At 46.0% G+C, this 15,650-nt stretch overlaps 1 protein-coding gene across 2 annotated transcripts; it reads left to right on the forward strand.

Moving 5' to 3' along the window:
• Positions 1-237: 237 nt before the first annotated feature.
• Positions 238-13,091, forward strand: EIF4A3 (eukaryotic translation initiation factor 4A3; the record flags this gene model as incomplete). 2 transcript variants are annotated; one of them, XM_079725621.1, is made up of 12 exons in its annotated part: positions 238-406; positions 2,448-2,520; positions 3,153-3,219; positions 3,869-3,931; positions 4,769-4,901; positions 5,101-5,181; positions 7,064-7,205; positions 7,668-7,806; positions 8,779-8,894; positions 12,359-12,466; positions 12,567-12,694; positions 12,876-13,091. In XM_079725621.1, 12 exons carry the CDS (start codon positions 238-240, stop codon positions 12,890-12,892), a joined length of 1,236 nt encoding a protein of 411 aa, XP_079581747.1. The 2 variants fall into 2 exon arrangements, with proteins under 2 accessions (XP_079581747.1, XP_079581746.1); XM_079725620.1 differs by lacking the exon at positions 12,876-13,091 and having other exon boundaries at positions 12,567-12,720.
• Between the last annotated feature and the right edge of the window lie 2,559 nt (positions 13,092-15,650).

The following is a 15,650-nucleotide window of genomic DNA, read 5'->3' on the forward strand; positions in this document are numbered from 1 at the left end:
CCCGCGGGAGCCCCTCCCGCGCAAGAGCCGCAGCACCGCCCCTTTCCCTGCATTAGGCGCCCTTTCCCCTTTCACGTGACCAGGAGCTCCCCGCCCCTTCTGGGGCTTGGCCCCGACGCACGCTCGTACGCACGCACGCACGCGCGCGCTACGACGTCAGTTCCGGCAGCGGCGGCGCGGGGCCGTGCTTCCGCTTTCTTCTGAGGCGAGAGCTTGGCTCTCAGCCTGCTCGGAATCATGGCGGGTACGGCCACAATGGCGACCTCGGGCTCGGCGCGGAAGCGGCTGCTCAAAGAGGAAGACATGACCAAAGTGGAATTCGAGACCAGTGAGGAGGTGGACGTGACCCCCACGTTCGACACCATGGGCCTGCGGGAGGACCTGCTGCGCGGCATCTACGCTTACGGTCGGTGAGCTCGGGCCGCGGGCTGGGGCGCCCCCGGGGAGGGGGGCGGCCCGGCCGGGGGTGGTTCCCGAGACTGGGAGTGCGGCCGCCCCGGGGCTGGGGGTCAGGGTTGAGGCCGAGCCCGGGGGCCCTGACGGGCGATCCCTGCACCCAGCACGTGTTCCCACCCCTGTCTGTGTCGGCCGGTTCGGGTGTTGTTCTCCCGGCGGGGCGCCGTGCTGGGTCTCGCGAGAGCTGCAGGGTCCCGCGAGGGCTGCAGGGTCTTCCTTGCAGGCCGGAGTCACTCATTCAGCGGATGATTGTCTTAAACCTGCCAGGTGCTAGGAACGTGCGCGGCTCTAGACACTGGCGGCTTAGTAGTGAACGAGGCAGGCCTTACGGAGCTTGTTATGTTTGGGAGAAGGATTATATAGTCAGTGGTAATGGCTACGAAGAAAATAAAGCGGGATAACGGAATCAAGCGTGATTGGCGGGAGGAGAGAGTTAAGATAGTAGAGCACATAGGTAAGGGGGCTCCCAGGAGGGGCTGGCATTTGAGCTGAGATCTGGGCTAAGGAAGCCGTTATGAGAAGATTATGGTAGAACTGGGCCCTGCAGCCGGGAGCCTTATGCATTCCAGGAACAGAAAGAATCTCCCTGTCCTGGGAGCCTAAGGGCGAGTTTGGCGGGGGGGGGGGGCGCAGATCTTGGAAAGCATGGTGCGAGGTGATAGAGTTTGAATTTTATTTCTAAGTGCAGTGGGAGGCCATTGGAGGGTTTCAAGCAGGGAAATGATGGGATCAGATTTACAGTCACAGAGGTGGTCCTGGGTGTCTGGATATGGGGGGAGGTGAGGCAGGAGAGGAAGCAGGGAGATGTTAGGAGGCTTTTGCTCCAGTCCAGGGGAGTGATGATGGTATTGTGGTGGAGATGGAGTACTAACAGGGTTTGCTGATGGGTTGAATGTGAGCAGGAGATGAAAGTCCTGGATGTTTGAGTAACTGGGCAGGTGATGATGCCCTCTCCTCCGGCGGGGAGCACTCGAGGGAGGTCTTCTTGAATGAGGAGAGCTTGAGGGACCTGTAAACCATCCAGTAGGAGATGTCAAGGAGGCAGTTGGGAAGAGGTCGGGTTGGGGATGTAGATGGGCGTGATCAGCATCTGTGCTTAATGCTTGGGACTGGGACCCACATCTTTTTTATTCAGCAGTTCATGGTGTCATGACAGTCTAACACAGAGAAGGTACGGAGGGAATGGGAGGTAAAGAACCACTGCAGCTGGCCCTCGTAGTGTGGCCGACAGCCCTGTCTGCCTCTTGGCAGCCGGGACGTCCCTGCCCTAAAATACCGTGTTTAGTTTCCTATCTACTTGCTGGGTCATCCTGAGGGGTTTAAATCATCTGTTATATTTGCTTTTGTGTTAGATGGGAAATTGTATTACATTTTAAGAGACTACCAAAAATTAATTAAAGTACATTATTTGTACGTAAAGTTTTGTTTGTTTACTTGGACAGTAGAAGGGCGGTGGTGTAGTTCATGTAGCTGCATCAAGGCAGGAGGAGTAGATGAAATGGGGTTGTAGGTGATAACAAACAACCTGCAGACTTACTGCTGGTGGGGAGTGGTGACTACAGCACTGATGGGTTTATATTCCTTTTTTTTAACTTAAAAAGTAATACAAAAAAAAAAAACCCATTAGTGCAGGTTATTGTAATATAGTCAAACAATACACAAGTAATTGGAGTAAAATGTGAGCCTCCCTCACCCCATTCTCCAGGAGTAACCACCAACATTTTTTTAACCTAACTGGGGTGTCTGTATTTTGCAACAGTGTTCCTTAGAGATTGTGTCTGTATAAATAAGATGGTATGTTAGTATAAAAATCCACTTCAGCCTACTTCATTCAGCAGCTGTTTCTTGAGAGCTTAGTATGTTGGACTTTGGGTTAGGAGGGGGTGGCGGATTTTAAAAAGATAACATCCTCTGCACAAGGAGCTCCAGTGTATGGTTGCAAGTATGCTGTCCTAGTGGTTAGAGCTCATTTTTTCTGTTTTAATTTACAGGTTTTGAAAAACCATCAGCAATCCAGCAGCGAGCTATTAAGCAGATAATTAAAGGGAGAGATGTCATTGCACAGTAAGTCTGCTCATGCAGAGGGGGAGTCAGGTGCTGGTTAGCACAGCAGCGTGTAGGTCAGTGCTTCTTCATTCAGATGCTGTTACCAGCTCTTGCCTTGACTTCAGCTATGGGCTGTTTGTTTTTAGTTTTGCATCCTCCACTCTAGAAAGCTTTCTTTTTTTCTTTTTTTTAAGTCAGCTTTACTTAACCTATTATTTGGCATATGGAATTGTATATAATACTCTTTTAATAGCATTATTCCCTATTTGCCTAATTTTTTAAAGACTCATTTACAAAAAAAAAAGAAGTCTGAAACCGTAGAAAAGAATTATATAAAGGGGAATCTTTTTTTTTTGCCACCTCTAACACCCATTCTATAGATTCTGCAGCTCTATCACCCCCTGATGCAAAGGCCACATTTACTGTCCTTATCACCTGTGATTTAAAAGTTGTGACGTTATGCCTGAGTCCCACCACCTTGCAGTTAAGATATTGTTCAGGGGGTGTGGGGGAATCGACTTGGAAGAAGCTGCCCAGTGCTTCTGCAGCTCATCTCCTCAGAGCACTGCTGGAGCGGGGGTTACATGAATGGGAGCAGTGACATGTAGCCCATCACTCTAAATCCCATTTATCTGTGTTTTCTTTACTAGATCTCAGTCTGGTACAGGCAAAACAGCCACCTTCAGTATTTCTGTCCTCCAGTGTTTGGATATTCAGGTAATCTTAAACTTCTCTTTAATCCTAGGAAATACTTCCTTTACCTTCTGTAACTACAGTGTTCAAGAAGTACAGTTCTTAAATGTCTCTAGTTATACTGATTAAACACATTTTTTAAAGAGAATCTTAAGTGCACACTAATATCTGAGCTAATATCCTGTCATAAATTCCTTTTTATTTAAACTGAGAGTCTTTTTTAAAATTTTTATTGAAATTTAGTTGATTTACAATGCTGTGTTAGTTTCAGGTGTATAGCAAAGTGATTCAGATATATCTAGTTCCCTGTGCTATACAGTAGGTCCTTTTTGGTTATCTCTTTTTTAACATAGTAGTGTGTATATTTTAATCGCAAACTCCTAATTTATCCCTCCCTCCACCCTTTCCCCTTTGGTAACCATAAGTTTGTTTTCTATGTCTGTAAACTGGGAGATTTTTTTAACTAGTGGAAATTCTTGTCTGTAAACAAGAATTCTGACCGGTATACCCATTATCACTGAATATGCAATTTAAGTAACATTCAGGTTCGCTTACCTGAAATCAGATGTGTGGTTAACTTGAGATAATATTCAAAATAGATCTGAGTCTGAATTAGTGCAGTCTACCGTGAAGATACTGAGATTCTCTATTTTCCGACAAATTATTTTACCAGGTTCGTGAAACCCAAGCTTTGATCTTGGCTCCAACGAGAGAGTTAGCTGTACAGATCCAGAAGGTAAGACAGTTAAAGATGGCACTGTCGTATTTGCAAGTACAGTTGACCCTAAACAGCATGGGTTAGAACTGCATGGATCTATTTATATGCAGGTTTTAAAAAATGAATATGTACTACAACACTACATGATGCGAAGTTGGTTGGATCCAAGGTTAGGGAGGGCTGATTGTAAAGTCTGTGTGGATATCTGACTAAGCTGAGGTTGAGGGGTGTCTGCAGTCCGTAGGTAGGCCGGCATACCTAACCTCCCTCCCTAACCCCCACGCTGTTCAAGCCAACTGTTGACTTAATCTAATTCGGTTTTTCTGTTCTGTCAGGTTTTTTCCCCGATTCCTAACATTTTGTGATAAATCACATATTATGTGAGTTGCTGGTTTGTATGAAGTCATTGTTAGTGTAGCTTGTGGGATTCCAATAGTTCTTTGCAATCTTAGAATTGTAATTCTCTTCCAAAAAAATTAAAAATAATTGTAAAAAATAATTGTAATTATTTTGTTTTTATAGTATAAACATTTTGGAAGTGTATCTATTAAGATGTTAATAGCATCTGTGGGTGGATAGGATTATGAATTTTATATATTTTCTTATTTTTCTGTAAATACATACTGCTTTTGTAATGAGAAAACAGTAAAACTGACTTCATTCTGGCACAGAAAAGAGTGGAAGGAGGAGACTTGGGCTCTCTGTAGTTTTATGATAGAAATAATGGCATAAACAATACCCAGTGGTCATCTTAAACTAGAATAGAAACAATCTTCATTTTGGGGGAACTCGGATGTTTCAGACTCATAGCAGTCTTGGGGCAGACCTTGAACATGAATCTGTGTTTTAATTCAGGGCCTGCTTGCTTTGGGTGACTACATGAACGTCCAGTGCCATGCCTGCATTGGGGGCACCAACGTGGGGGAGGACATCAGGAAACTGGATTATGGACAGCATGTTGTCGCTGGCACACCTGGGCGTGTCTTTGGTAATTGCTTTTGTCTATAAAAAGTGCTTAAACAATAGAGGACCATTTTCAATTTGATATGCTACATAGTGGATTTTTGCATTTGAGTAACTTGTAAGAAGTGGAGGGAAGGTCCCTGAAATGCTGTGGAAACTGGTTGAAATGGCTGGCTCTTTACTTATAGCCTGAGGTCTGCTTATTTCGAAATCTGATTTTATAGATATGATTCGTCGCAGAAGTTTGAGGACACGTGCTATCAAGATGTTGGTTTTGGATGAGGCTGATGAAATGTTGAATAAAGGTATGAGTAACAAAAGAATTCATTTTCTATTGATGTAAAATTCTTAAATTTTCACCGTGTAAAATTGAAATGTGGAGCTAATGAACTCAGTATAAGTAGTATGTTCTTTGTGGAAAACAGTTATGCCCTGGGTGCACTTAGGAATATAAAACTCTGATTTTTTTATGGTAGTGGTTTGTAAGACTGATGACAACCAGAACAGCAGCATTTCAGCCAAACTGATGGGGTACTGCTCGTTGTGTGGTGGGTGAGCACAGATGGCTGAGGCGTGGAGCTGGGATTTGATGCAGAGATGCCTGGTGGTGGGGAAGGGGTGGAACAGATAGCTGAATAAATCTTGTTACATGGCAGTAGGGTATTTTGTGGTTTGGATGTTCCATAATTTATTTCACTAGTTGTTTTTTATTGGTTGTCCAGGTTGTTTTTACTCTTCTATCGGTTATTTTTCAAGATAAATTTCTAGAATTGGGGTGCATTTCATGTATTTCTCCCAAAACGTATGAGGACAAATATGTGAGGACCCGTAAGTCATAGCAGTTGTGCTCTTAGCACAGCAACTGGGAAATGCATAATGACAGCTGCTACCTTGGTTCAGTAACAGCTGTGGGCAGTACCTCACAGTGTCTTCACGCCTCCCCTCCCTGCACACCCCCCTCCAGTCTTACTTCCATACCAGGGGGTCGGATGGGTCGTCCCCTTAGACATTGGGGTCGCCTGGTGTGAAGGGAATATTTTGCTTCTCAGGAGTCACCAGTAACTCATGGGGTTCTTCCCAAGCGTTTTCCTGTTCCCTGGTTCTTGAGCAGTTCTCTCAGGAGCCTAGAGGCTGATGCCACCCCTTGGAGCAGCCCTGCACCCCACCTCTGTCTTGGGCCCCTTACCTGGAGGCCCTGCTCTTCAGCTAAGTTAAAGGTACAGTTACTACAAAGTGAGGTCTCCAGAACCAGTGGCATCTATGTCAGCTGGGAATGTGTCGGAAATGTAGCTTCTGGCCCCCTGATCTCTACAGTCAGAACCTTGCAGCCACCTGCCCCCTTCTCACACGTCAGCCTCCTAACGCGTCCTGCAGAGGTGGTGGTGTGGTGACCCGAGGGCCAGGTCCTGCTTGCCAGCGGGTTTTATTCAGCCTATACCATATGAAATAATGTAAACTAGTTGCATTATTTAATTGGGAGGTTTTTAAATTAAGGTGTAATTGACATGTAACATTTTCAGGTGTACAACATGGGTCAGTATCTGTGGGAGATTTTTTTTTAAGTGGAGATTTTTTTGGTGAAAATCTAGATCTCGGGCTTCCCTGGTGGCGCAGTGGTTGAGAGTCCGCCTGCCAGTGCAGGGGACACGGGTTCGTGCCCCGGTCTGGGAAGATCCCACATGCCTCAGAGCGGCTGGGCCCGTGAGCCATGGCCGCTGAGCCTGCGCATCCGGAGCCTGTGCTCCGCAACGGGAGAGGCCACAACAGTGAGAGGCCCGCGTACCGCAAAAAAAAAAAACCAACAAAAAATCTAGATCTCTGGATTTATTTAAAATGTGGCAGATCTGGCCACAGTGGATGCATACCCTCACAGGGCAGCAGCAGCTGGAACTGAGATGTGAAACTACCTGCAGGGGTCTGAGGTTGTGGGCTCAGGGCTCAGGTTTCTGTTGCTTTTACTTGTTGGCATCCAGGACTCTTGGGTGGGGCTCTGATCCCTAGAGCACACCAGGGAGAGGAGAGGGGATGCGAGAATTTGGTCCAGCTCTGGAAGAAGATTCCGTGTGAAATCTTGCACCTTTACAGTCACAGTGCTGCGTCCAGTCAAATGTGAACAGTTGATGTGCAACTTCTGTTTCAAAGTGTGCAGCCTTAAAAATTCCCCGTGTGTCTCATTCCTCATCCCAGGTTTCAAAGAACAGATCTACGATGTGTACAGGTACTTGCCCCCGGCCACTCAGGTGGTGCTCATCAGTGCCACGCTGCCCCATGAGATCCTGGAGATGACCAACAAGTTCATGACCGACCCTATCCGCATTTTGGTGAAACGGTGAGGATGCCCTACTTCTCAGGTGGGACTAAAACATAGCATAGTTGTATTTGGGTTTTAAAACATGAAAGTTCTTTTTAATTTTCTCATTTGAAAAGCCAGCTTTTATATAGTCTCCTTTGATCCAGGAATTCCAAATTTAAAAATTTGCTGATAGTATTTACTTATCGATGGAATTATTTGCCATTGGCAGTAAAATGTGTATACTATTGAACAGCCGAACATTTTGTTTAGAACCATATACAAGGTGTGGTTAAAGGTTCATACTGATCCAGGGCTTGGGCCCGTGCGGTGGAAGTGGCGACTCCTAGGAGGATGTGGCTGGCGGGAGGGGCAGGGGTTTAATGCCCAGGCTCCTGGGTCGCTGGGGGTTGGGCCTGTGCCTGGAACAGCCCCTGGCCTGCGCACGTCCTCAAGTTTTGGTTGGAAGGATGAGTTGACAGGATTGTGTTTGTCCTCCAGTGATGAACTGACTCTAGAAGGCATCAAGCAGTTTTTTGTGGCTGTGGAGAGAGAAGAGTGGAAGTTCGACACGCTGTGTGACCTCTATGACACGCTGACCATCACTCAGGCTGTTATCTTCTGTAACACCAAGAGGAAGGTGCGTGGCTATCCTGGCTCTTTAATGTCCTTGTGGCGAAAACCAAAGATCGGTTTTCATAGAACTTAGGTCAGGTATTTTCTGTTGAGGACCAGAATTATGTGCTTTAGGCTCTGGGTATGTGGTCTCTTCGGGCAGCCACTGGGCTCTGCCCTTTAGCTCAAAGTCACCCTGGACGGTGAGCGGACAAGCGGGTGTATCCAGGGAACATGTGCAGGGTGTTGATCTGGTCCCTTGACTGAAGGCTCCGGGTCATTGGTTCAGGTGGGGCCCGGACACACATTCTTTGAGCTCCCAGGTGATGCTGATGTGCCGGCAGAGCTGAGAACCCTGGCGGCTCTCCTTGGAATAGGAAGAAGATTTGGACCACATTCCAAAAAAGATTCGAACTTAAATTTCAGATGAGAACAGTGACATATTGTCTTTTAAGAGAATTTTTGCCCCAATATTTGCTGGGCAAAATTAAGTTTTCTACACAGCCAGTGAGGATTGGCCTGAGTTTTGTTTCTATATATATATATATATATTTTTTTTTTTTTGGCTGTGCTGGGTCTTTGCTGTTGCGCATGGACTTTCTCTGGTTGTGGCGAGCGGGGGCTACTCTTCCTTGTGGTGCGCAGGCTTCTCTTTGTGGTGGCTTCTCTTGTTGTGGAGCAAGGGCTCTAAGCACACGGACTTTGGTAGTTGCAGCACACAGGCTCAGGAGTTGTGGCTCGCAGGCTCAGGAGTTGTGGCGCACGGGCTTAGTTGCTCCGTGACACGTGGGATCTTCCCAGACCAGGGCTCGAACCTGTGTCCCGTGCATTGGCAGGCGGGTTCTTAACCACTGCGCCACTAGGGAAGTCCCTAGCCTGAGTTTTAAGAGCACTTGTTTATGAATATTCGAATTGGTTCTGCAGGTAATGACATGAAATCCTGTATACAGTCTCTGGTTTGTGAGCTTATGGCAGCATCTGTTGATTCCATCTGTAGGTTGACTGGCTGACGGAGAAGATGAGGGAAGCCAACTTCACCGTGTCATCCATGCACGGGGACATGCCCCAGAAGGAGCGTGAGTCCATCATGAAGGAGTTCCGGTCTGGTGCCAGGTGGGTTGGCTGAGCTCTCTGCTGTGGTCCTGGTGCTGGTGCTGTGGGCCAGCATTTACAGGGTGTTACCCGAGTTTTCCCCCCAACAACTGAGCTCGGGCAGGTCACCAACTTGCTGGTGAGCAGGGCGGCCACTGCTGGTGTGAGATGAGGCTGAGATGAGAACTAGCCTTAACTACGTAGGTCGGTTGCCTTATTTAGAAGCGTATTTTTCTGTTTCCAAATAAATGGAGATTTTCTATTTATCTTTTTGTATTGGTTTTAGCTTAATCCCACTGTGGACAGAGAACCCGCTTTGTGTGATTTCATCCCCTCAGTGTGTATTCAGACTTGCTTTGTGGCCCAGCACGGGGTCATTTTACAAATGTTCCCTGTGCTTGGACAAGATGGGTGCTGCATGGTGTTGGATTTCAGTTGCTAGCTGTATTTCTCAAAACTGCATCCTTACCCTTTTTCCCTTAAGTCTTGTTTCATCAGTGTTGAGAGTGCTGGTTTTCCTCTTGGGGGTTCTGTCCGTTCTTGCGTTATGGGTCCAGAGACCTGAGTGTACAAGTTCAGAATTACTAGATTTCTGGAGGATTTAGCTTTTGCTGTGGAAGCGTCTGCCCTTCTCTACTAGGGCTTTTGTCCTGAATCCTGCTCTGTCTGACTAGCAGCACCAGCTCTGAACGCTTGGTGTCTCCTTAGTGTACCACCTTTCTTCCTTCACCTCTGGTTTGTAGACTTAAGCTTTAGATGGATTTCATGTAACCAGCATATAGTTGGGTTTTATTTTTCCTTTTCTTTTCATCTAATGATAATTGCTCTTTTTTTTTTTTTTTTTTTTTTTTTTTTTTTTTTTTTTTTTTTTTTTTGCGGTACGCGGGCCTCTCACTGTTGTGGCCTCTCCCGTTGCGGAGCACAGGCTCCGGATGCGCAGGCTCAGCGGCCATGGCTCACGGGCCCAGCCGCTCCGCGGCATATGGGATCCTCCCAGACCGGGGCACGAACCCGTATCCCCTGCATCGGCAGGCGGACTCTCAACCACTGCGCCACCAGGGAGGCCCAATTGCTCTTTTTTAAAAATTTATTTTATTTATTTTTGGCTGCATTGGGTCTTCATTGCTGCGTGGGGGCTTTCTCTAGTTGCGGTGAGCGGGGGCTACTCTTTGTTGCGGCGCGCGGGCTTCTCTTGTTGTGGAGTATGGGCTCTAGGCGTGTGGGCTTCAGTAGTTGTGGCATGTGGGCTCAGTAGTTGTGGCTCATGGGCTCTAGAGCGCAGGCTCAGTAGTTGTGGTGCACGGGCTTAGTTGTTCTGCCTGCTGTGGGATCTTCCTGGACCAGAGCTCGAACTTGTGTCCCCTGCATTGGCAGGCGGATTCTTAACCACTACGCCACAAGGGAAGCCCATAATTGTCTTCTAACTGGAACATTTAGTCTAGTTTCGTTTAATGTAAATACTGATGTATTTGGTTTTAAATTGACCATCTTATATCTTACTTGTCATTTCTCTTCTGTGGTTCTTTTTTCTTTCTTTAGTTTGGATTTTTTGTTGTTATTCCTTTTCCCCACTTTTTATTTTGGAAAATGTTTATTTATGTTATTTAGTGGTCACCCTGAAGAGTCATCAGCAGCTGTGGTTGCTTGGTACTTTTACCATCTCCCCTGAGAGCACAGAGAACTTGAAACGCTGACTTCAGTGACCCCCCCCCCAGACTTCTGTCACTGTTGTCATGTGTTTTTTTTTTTTTTTTTTTTTTGCGGTACGCGCGCCTCTCACTGCTGTGGCCCCTCCCGCTGCGGAGCACAGGCTCCGGACGTGCAGGCTCAGCGGCCATGGCTCACGGGCCCAGCCGCTGTGCGGCATGTGGGATCCTCCCGGACCGGGGCACGAACCCATGTCCCCTGCATCGGCAGGCGGACTCTCAACCACTGCGCCACCAGGGAAGCCCGTCATGTGTTTTAATTTACATATATTTCAACCTCAACAAGAAATTTTTGCTTTATATAATGAAACTTACATAATTCATATAATGAATGCTGCATATTGACCATACTTGTTACTCTTCTGTCTTTCCTTTATCTCTGAGCTTCCATCAGGGATGCATTTCTTTCTTTTTTAATATATACATATATATACATATTTGTTTATTTATTTTGGCTGCACCAGGTCTTAGTTGCGGCACGTGGGACCTTTAGTTGCGGCATGCATGCAGGATCTAGTTCCCTGACCAGGGATCAAACTTGGGCCCTCTGCATTGAGAGTGCAGAGTCTTACCCACTAGACCATCAGGGAAGTCCCAGGGATGCATTTCCTTGTGCTTGAAGAATGTCTTTCTGTATTTAGTTTGGGTCTGCTGGTAACAAAATATCTGTTTTAGTTTCTTTGGAAATGTCTGCTTCATCTTGAAACACCTCCTTCTGATGTGTTGAAGGAGGCAAACCAGGCGGGATCGGTCCCAGAAGTCCTGTGGACACCAAACTCTGCAGACATTCTCATCCCTTACATGAAGTGACCTAGTGCAGTCGGCCCTCTGTATTTGGTGTTTCTTGGTTGTGTTGGTCCTGTGGGGATGTCACCTGCTGCTGCTCATGTAAAACAGTGTCTTCTCTGCAGGCTGCTTCTTAGGTCTGTTTTGTTTGTGTTTTGTTTCTGTGGTTTCACGCCGATGGGTCCATGTGTGATTCAGTCTTACTCCTTCCGTTTGGCACGTCTGTGACTCTTGGCTTTACCCCTCTGTTGGTGCTCTGGCCCCATTCTTTCCTCTTCCTTCCTCTAGGGCTCCAGTTATATGTGATTATCTGGCAGGATTATTTTCTCCTGTTCTGCTGTCCCTTCAGACTTTGAATGCTTCTAGACCAGCAATGTCCAATAGAAATATAATTCAAGTAAACATATGTCATTTAACCCAATATATCATATCACTTCAACATGTAATCAACATTAAAAATATTAATGAGGTTTTTTGCAATTTTTTTGTACTAAGTATTCAAATCCAGTGTGAATTTTACACCATAAGACAATCTCATTTCAGACCAGCCACTCCGGTGCTTGGTGGGCTGGTGGCCTCAGCATTGTGTAGTGTGGGTCTGTGGTGTGTCAGATTCTGTCCTGTGTGAAGGACAGAGAGGTGTGAGTTGCATTTCTAATTTGAAGATACCGTACACTGCACCAAAATCAGTGAGGCTGCTGTACTTGAGTTTTTGCTAGATAAAAGTAAAATGTCCTTCCCAATTATTGGTATGGGACTGGCTCTAAACAAATTAAATGTAGTAGTGTAAAAGATAGCCAATTTTTTTTTTTTATCAGCACACATGACCTAAGTAATGAAATATACCAAACGCACCTTCTGAACGGGGCTTTCTGGTGCTGTTCCTTGTGCTTCAGCCTGCACAGGGGCCAATGTGAGGGGCCCTGATGTGTTCGTCGCCGGTCTGACCCTTTTATGCTAAGGTGATTGTCTCAAATGCCTTTCTTTGTGCAGCCGAGTGCTCATTTCTACAGACGTCTGGGCCCGGGGGCTGGATGTGCCCCAGGTGTCCCTCATCATTAATTACGACCTGCCCAACAACAGAGAGCTGTACATACACAGGTAGGCAGCACAAGCTTTTCTTTGGTTTCACTCTTGTTAATGGATTTACTGAAACCTTTTTCGCTATGCTTACTGAAGTGATTTTGCTTTATTGTTGAAGAATTGGGCGATCAGGTCGATATGGTCGAAAGGGCGTGGCCATTAATTTTGTGAAGAATGATGATATCCGAATCCTCAGAGACATTGAGCAGTACTATTCCACTCAGATTGACGAGATGCCCATGAACGGTAAGACAATAAATCCGTATTTGTGATTGTTTTAGAGAGAGCTTCCTGGTTCCTGGTTTGGGGCACTTGAGGTTTTTCCTGCTTTTTTTTCTTTTGTTTTTGAGAAGTCTTTTGTGAGCCTTTAGTTAAATTTACAGATTTTCACTTTGTATTATTCCTTCTTGTTTATCTTCTCTTTCAGTTGCTGATCTGATTTGAACAATCTGCTTGCTGGAGCCTGTTCACCTATTTTGTATCAATTTGGAAATATTTAGGGGCAGTTTCTCTTTAATGGGGTTTATGTGAATTCTCTTCTCAAAGCTCCCCCCAGGACAAACTTTGGAGATTCTGCCACCTTTTCTTACCCACATGTAAATAATGCATTAAGTCTTTTTCATTAAACGTTTAAAACTTTTCCCATAAACTCTAATTTGTATTTCTAATTTTTGTTTGCCCCCAGCTTTTCTAGTAACCTGCTGTCTGTATGATCTTGGGCAGTCATTTCACTCTTTTTTGATCTTTAGGATGGTGGAATGGAAGTGGTAAGCTGCCTGGCCTCTCCACACTTAACCAGATTGGTACCCAATCCCATTTCTTATGGACGGCAGGTGGGGGAGTTGAGACCATAAATACTTTTCTCTGGGTTGGCCTTGGTCTGTGTGCCCAGATGCAGAGGGGCAGGATGGCACCCTGGGCAGATAACCGGGAGGAAGGATTCACCAGCCAGGCTTCCTCTGGACTCGTGAGCCCACTGGTCACAGCTGAGGAGGGGTTGTGCACAGGGCACCATCGGTGATTCAGGGAGGGGCAAGCAGGAAACAAGCCAGAAGGTAAGACACCTGAGAAACTTAACCTAATTGAGATGCTGTCAAGTAAGGTAACAAAGAAATGCAAACATCCACGGAAATGTGTATCCTTGGGGGTGATTCAGAAGTGTTATGTTTTCATAACCATTAACCCTGATGTTGGTGAAGGTGTGGGGGGTGTGATGGTGGCGTCAGTAGGTGCAGACTTTTTGGAAAGCAGCCTGGCTCTTGGGCAGTAGGAGCAATTACAATACTTCCCTCTGAGGGCGTCCTTCTGCGTAGGCAGTAGTCTGGAGTACAGACTGCACAGGTGAGCTCACCAGTGACCTCCAGCACCAGGAAAGGAGTGCGTGTCACTGGGGGCTTGGGGAGGGAAGCAATGGGACATTGGCACTGATGCACGTGGGTGGAGGTTCTTGGGGCCACTAGCATCACAGGTCAGGTGGGTTCAGTTGTAACCTGTGGTGGCCAAGTGTTGAAACAAGGGGCTGGTGTGTCAGGTTAGACAGAAATGTTCACAGCATTATTCATAATAGCCGAAAAGTGGAAATAACCCAAGTGCCCATTGACTGAAAGATATGGTAAGTACACGATATTATTTGGCAATAGGAAAGAATGAAGTGCTGACACGCTGCAATATGGATGAACCTTGAAAATAGGCTAACTGGAAGAAGCCAGTCACAAAAGGCCGCAGTGTTTCCATTTCTGTGAAATGTCCCAAATGGGTAAATCCATAGGACAAAGCAGATTAGTGGTTTTCTGGGGGCTGAGAGGTGGAAATAGGGAGTGACTGCTAAAGGGTACAGGGCTTCTTTGGGGGTGATGAAAATGTTGTGGAACTAGACAGAGGTAAGGGTTGCACAATTCTGTGAATGTACTAAAAAGTACTGAATTGTACATTTTAAAGTGGTAAAATTGTGTGATATGTGAACTATACCTCAAAAAATCAGGTGGGGAATCTTACTTCCTCCTCTAAAATTATACTTAAAGACAAGAAGGGCATGAGCAAGGGGGGAAAATATTTGCAAAGCATATACTTGACAAAGGACTTAAACTAGAAAATATCAAGAACTTTATGTGTAGGTAGAATGGTGGTCCCCCCAAAATGCCCACCTCTTAATCCCTGGAACCTGTGAATATGCTACATTAAATGGCAAGGACTTTGCAGGTGGAATTAAAGATTGAGATGAAATTATCCTGGATTATCCAGGTGGACCCTATCTAATCACATGAGCCCTTTAAAGTCAAGAATGCTCTGGGCTACCATGGGTCAGAGTGTGGTATAATGGAAGAGGCAGGATTGATTCTCTGGGGTGAGAAGGACTCAACCCACCATTGCTGGATTTGAAGATGAAGGTGCCACGAGCCAGGATATGGAGCATCCTCTAGAAGCTGAGGAGGACATCTGGCTCACAACCACAGGGACATGCGGACCTCACACCCATACACTCAGGAGACTGAATTCTGCCGACAACCTGCATGAGCAGGGGAGCACATTCTCCCCTGGAGCCTCCAGAGAAGACGCTGCCTTGCTGACACCTAATTTAGCCCAGTTGACCGTGTCAAATTTCTGACCTACAGAACTGTGATAGAATAAATCTGTTATTTTAAGCCACAGAGATCGTGGTAATTTGCTATGGTAGCATTTGGAAAAACAGTGTACTTTGTAACTCATTAATAAGGTCAACAAATCCAAGTAAAAAATGGGCAAGATACCTGAACAGACACTTCACCAGAGAAGATTTATGGGTGACATAGGTCCATGAAAGATGCTCGCCATCTTCAGTTGCAAGATCCACTGTCACTGGAACAGCTGAAAGTGAGCATACAGACCACACCAAGCGACAGCAAGGCTGGTAGGAGTGCAGAGTGGGTCACCCACTTTGGAAAACAGTTTAGTCACACACACACCCTCCATATGACCTGACCATATCACACTTGGTGTTTGCTCAAGAGAAATGAAAACATGTCTGTTCACAGACTGGTCCATGATTACCACATCTTTATTCACAATAGTCAAAAACTGAAAACAATCCTAACATCCATGATAATTTGATAAATGTGGCACCTCCATCCAATGGAAAACTATTTGGCAATGAAAAAGCACACAACATGGACAAATCTCAAAGTAATTAGAGTAATTAATTAGACCAAAAGAAATACATGCTATA

Source organism: Hyperoodon ampullatus (genome assembly GCF_949752795.1).
Source record: "Hyperoodon ampullatus genome assembly, chromosome: 19".
Taxonomy (NCBI): domain Eukaryota; kingdom Metazoa; phylum Chordata; class Mammalia; order Artiodactyla; family Ziphiidae; genus Hyperoodon; species Hyperoodon ampullatus.